The sequence below is a fragment of the Poecilia formosa genome, unplaced genomic scaffold (genome assembly GCF_000485575.1).
Source record: "Poecilia formosa unplaced genomic scaffold, Poecilia_formosa-5.1.2 Scaffold385, whole genome shotgun sequence".
Taxonomy (NCBI): Eukaryota; Metazoa; Chordata; class Actinopteri; order Cyprinodontiformes; family Poeciliidae; genus Poecilia; species Poecilia formosa.
Genome location: NW_006800324.1, coordinates 37,056 through 40,180, shown reverse-complemented (window position 1 = coordinate 40,180; position 3,125 = coordinate 37,056). Strand labels below are relative to the sequence as shown.

Sequence of the window (3,125 nt, the reverse complement as noted above, 5' to 3'; positions counted from 1 at the left end):
AGCTTAAAAAGTAAAAGAAATTTGACATTTCAAACTCAGAAATTTCTAGAAAATTTCTGAAATAAATCTAAAAATTTCAGAGATTTTTCTAGCAAATGCTTTGGCTTTCCAAACCAATAAATTTTATTGTAAGTTACTTTATACAAGTAAAAAACCTTTTTAAAATGTCAAAAATGCTTTGACTTTTCAAACTCAGAAATGTTATTTCATAAAAGTAAAAAAATTAAATCAAAAGTTTCATTTTTTTCTGGAAAATTTCTGAAATTAATCTCAAATTTATGTGATTTTTTTCCAGCAAATTTTAGACTTCAGTCTCTGAAATTTCATGAGCTTTTCAGCTGAAGTTTGCTCTTTTCTCCATCTAAGTTGTTCCCAATGCACCGTCATGTCTCTCCGTTCAGCTCCAGTCAAAGCTGCTGCGTTTGTGCTGCTCTGTCACATTAAAGTTTCTCCCTGAGAGCGGTTAGCTTCCTGCTGCTGCTGCATTATAGACAGCGAGGTAAAAGCTGATGAAACGTCTCGTTTTCTCACTAAATGACGGCCCTCTGTGTGTTTCTTGTCATTCTGTGCCTCCATTTCTCCGTCACGTTTGCAGCAGTACCCACCCACTGACGCCACGGGCCAGCTCAACCTGTCTGACCCGTCCGTCAGCACCGTGGTGTAGAAACAAAAAACAGAGAGGGAGAGAAAGAAAAGAGCGACGATGAGGCCGTTCACGACGCAGACGAGTCAGAAGAAGAAGAAGACTCCACGTTTCCTTCAGCTGAATGAAAACCTGAAGAAGAAGAAACGACTCTGATGAACTTTGCACCTTTTTTAAAAACAGGATTATCTATCTGGTCTTAGATGTTTTTAGGATTGCTAAGCATGCACAGAGGAACCCATCTTACCCACATATACGATCTTTTCCTTCTGTAAGTTAAACCTTAGCCTTGTTTTGTCCTTTTACTCGCATAAACTTAATGTTCGGTGTTTGATTTTATCGATTCCCTGCGTAGCTTTTAGACAAACGGTTCATTTTAGGGATGAAAATCTGTTTCTGGTGACGATATTTCTCTTCCAATTGAGGCTAAAATAGAGCAGAAGAATCGACTTGTAGTGCAATAAAAAACGGCTAGAGGTAAATTATTTTTAATAGGAATTATATCTGGGTTTCCATCGACACTTTAAATGTTTTTAGACATTTTATTGGGATAATGGCACTTAAAAACGAGCTTCTGGTGAAATGAAAGCATGCGTGTGCTTGTATATGAAAATGTAGAAGCTTTATGTATTTGAATGATGATGATGATGATTAATGCAATTTCTAGGAAACGTTTATTTGCACTTACATGCCCAAGGCAGTTATTTTAAATGTTAGCAAAAGCTTTGACTACTCAGCTTTCCATATCTTTATAAAAGGAGACTTTAAAAGTTTTTATTCTCTCTTCCTCTCTCCTGCAGCTGCAGTTTTTCTCGCCTCCAGCTTTTGGAAGGGGTTGCATCAAAGGGCCGCGTTTCCCAGCCAACCAGCACTCGGCCTTTCGTGCAAAACCTCAGCGAACTTTTGCACGAAACGACCGGAGTGAGTTGAAAGCTGCAGAAACGCCTCGGTTGGCTGGGGAAACGGGCCGTTTCCCGTTTTCTGGAGGTGAGAAACACCTGCTGCCCCCCTGCTGGTGCCCTCTGCGGAGTCCGGCGCCGCTTTGCACTTTATCCTGATTGGTCTCCTTCGTTAAGCTGCAGCGAAGCCCCAAAACTACCCAGAATGCATTTCACTTTCTAATAGAACCAGCTGCTTGTGAAGCCTCCTTTAAGCCTCTGCATGCTTCTGTATTGATACACAACATAGCGCTTCTGTTTGTTTCTGCATATCTGCCTTGTACAGCGAGCTGAGCTGTGAGGAAGCATTTAAACTGAATGACGTGTAAATATGTGACGACGTTGAACTGGAAACCGGAGAACTTTTGTAAGAAACGCGCCCAAACGCGCAGCAGGAAGCCCCGACGGCGACGTCTGCTTGTTTTTTCCTACATTTTCCAGCTTTAAACCATCATGTTTTTACTGCTGTAAATAAAAAACGCTGACATCGACAAGTCTGACCTGTTTCTGCTTTTAACTCATGAAAGGAAGAAAAAGCTGATGTGATTATTTCTGTGGGACATGACAGACAGATGGAAACAAAACACTTCTTCAAATTTGGAGGTTAATTTCAGAAATTTTCTTGAAAAAACAGAAACTTTTGTGACACAAACGTTGAAAATTTACAAGAAAAAACGTCAAACTTTGAGATCCATCTCAGAACTTTTCAAGAAAAGAAAATAAAGAATTTCTGAGTTTTGCTGGGAAAAACTCCAACATTTTGATATGAATTTCAGAAATTTTCTAGAAAATAAACTTGGAAATTTCTGAGTTTGATAAGTAACAAATTTAATAGAAAAAAATGACATTTTGAAATTAATCTTAGAAATTTTCTTTAAGATAAAAACAGGACAGTTTTGTAATCCAAAAGTTTAATTTTTACGAGAAAATACTTCAAAATTTTGAGACTCATCACAAAACTTTTTAAGAGAAAAAAGAAACTGGACCATTTTGAGATTAGTCCCAGAGATTTTCTTTAAAAAAAGAGAGAAAACTTTAAATTTTGACATTTTTCTTTAAATTTTCTATTGAAAATTTCTGTTTGAAAAGTCTGAAATTTGTTAGAAAAACTTCATAAATTTTGAGAATAATCTTAAAAATTTTCTAAGACAAACTTGGAAATGTTTTAGTTTGAGAATCAAATATTTGTGAAGAAAAGGTCAAAATGTTCATATTTATCTCAGAAATTTTCTAGAAAAAAAATTTAATTTCTGAGTTTGAAAAGTCAAATATTTGTGATAAAACTCAGAAAATTTGTGAATAATCTAAAAAAAAAGTTCTAGAAGAAACTTGGATACTTTTGAGTTTTAATAGTTGTGATTTTTAGACTTTTGAGCCCATGAAGCTTCCATAAGTCATAACGTTTTGGTTGTGTAACATCATTAAAGTGTCCTGCTCTGCTCAGGTTCCCACCCAGCTGCATTATGTTTACAGTTATTAGTTCCACCTGATTCTGTTGCTCAATCACCCCCAACAGCTAAGAGCCAGTCAGTTTCTTTACCTCT

At 36.6% G+C, this 3,125-nt stretch overlaps 1 protein-coding gene across 13 annotated transcripts in view; it reads left to right on the top strand.

The window, feature by feature from the left end:
* grin1a (glutamate receptor, ionotropic, N-methyl D-aspartate 1a) overlaps positions 1-2,072 on the top strand; it is a 50,561-nt gene extending 48,489 nt beyond the window's left edge. For 9 of the 13 annotated variants that reach the window (XM_007575652.2, XM_016662689.1, XM_016662685.1 and 6 more), the window contains one exon: positions 596-2,072. In XM_007575652.2, coding sequence (XP_007575714.1) covers positions 596-664 — 69 coding nt within the window. In that variant the 3' untranslated portion in view covers positions 665-2,072. Of the gene's footprint in view, positions 1-401; positions 501-595 lie in introns of those variants that run through there. The other 4 variants (XM_016662690.1, XM_016662687.1, XM_016662684.1 and 1 more) reach the window with 2 other exon arrangements.
* The last annotated feature ends 1,053 nt before the right edge of the window (positions 2,073-3,125 follow it).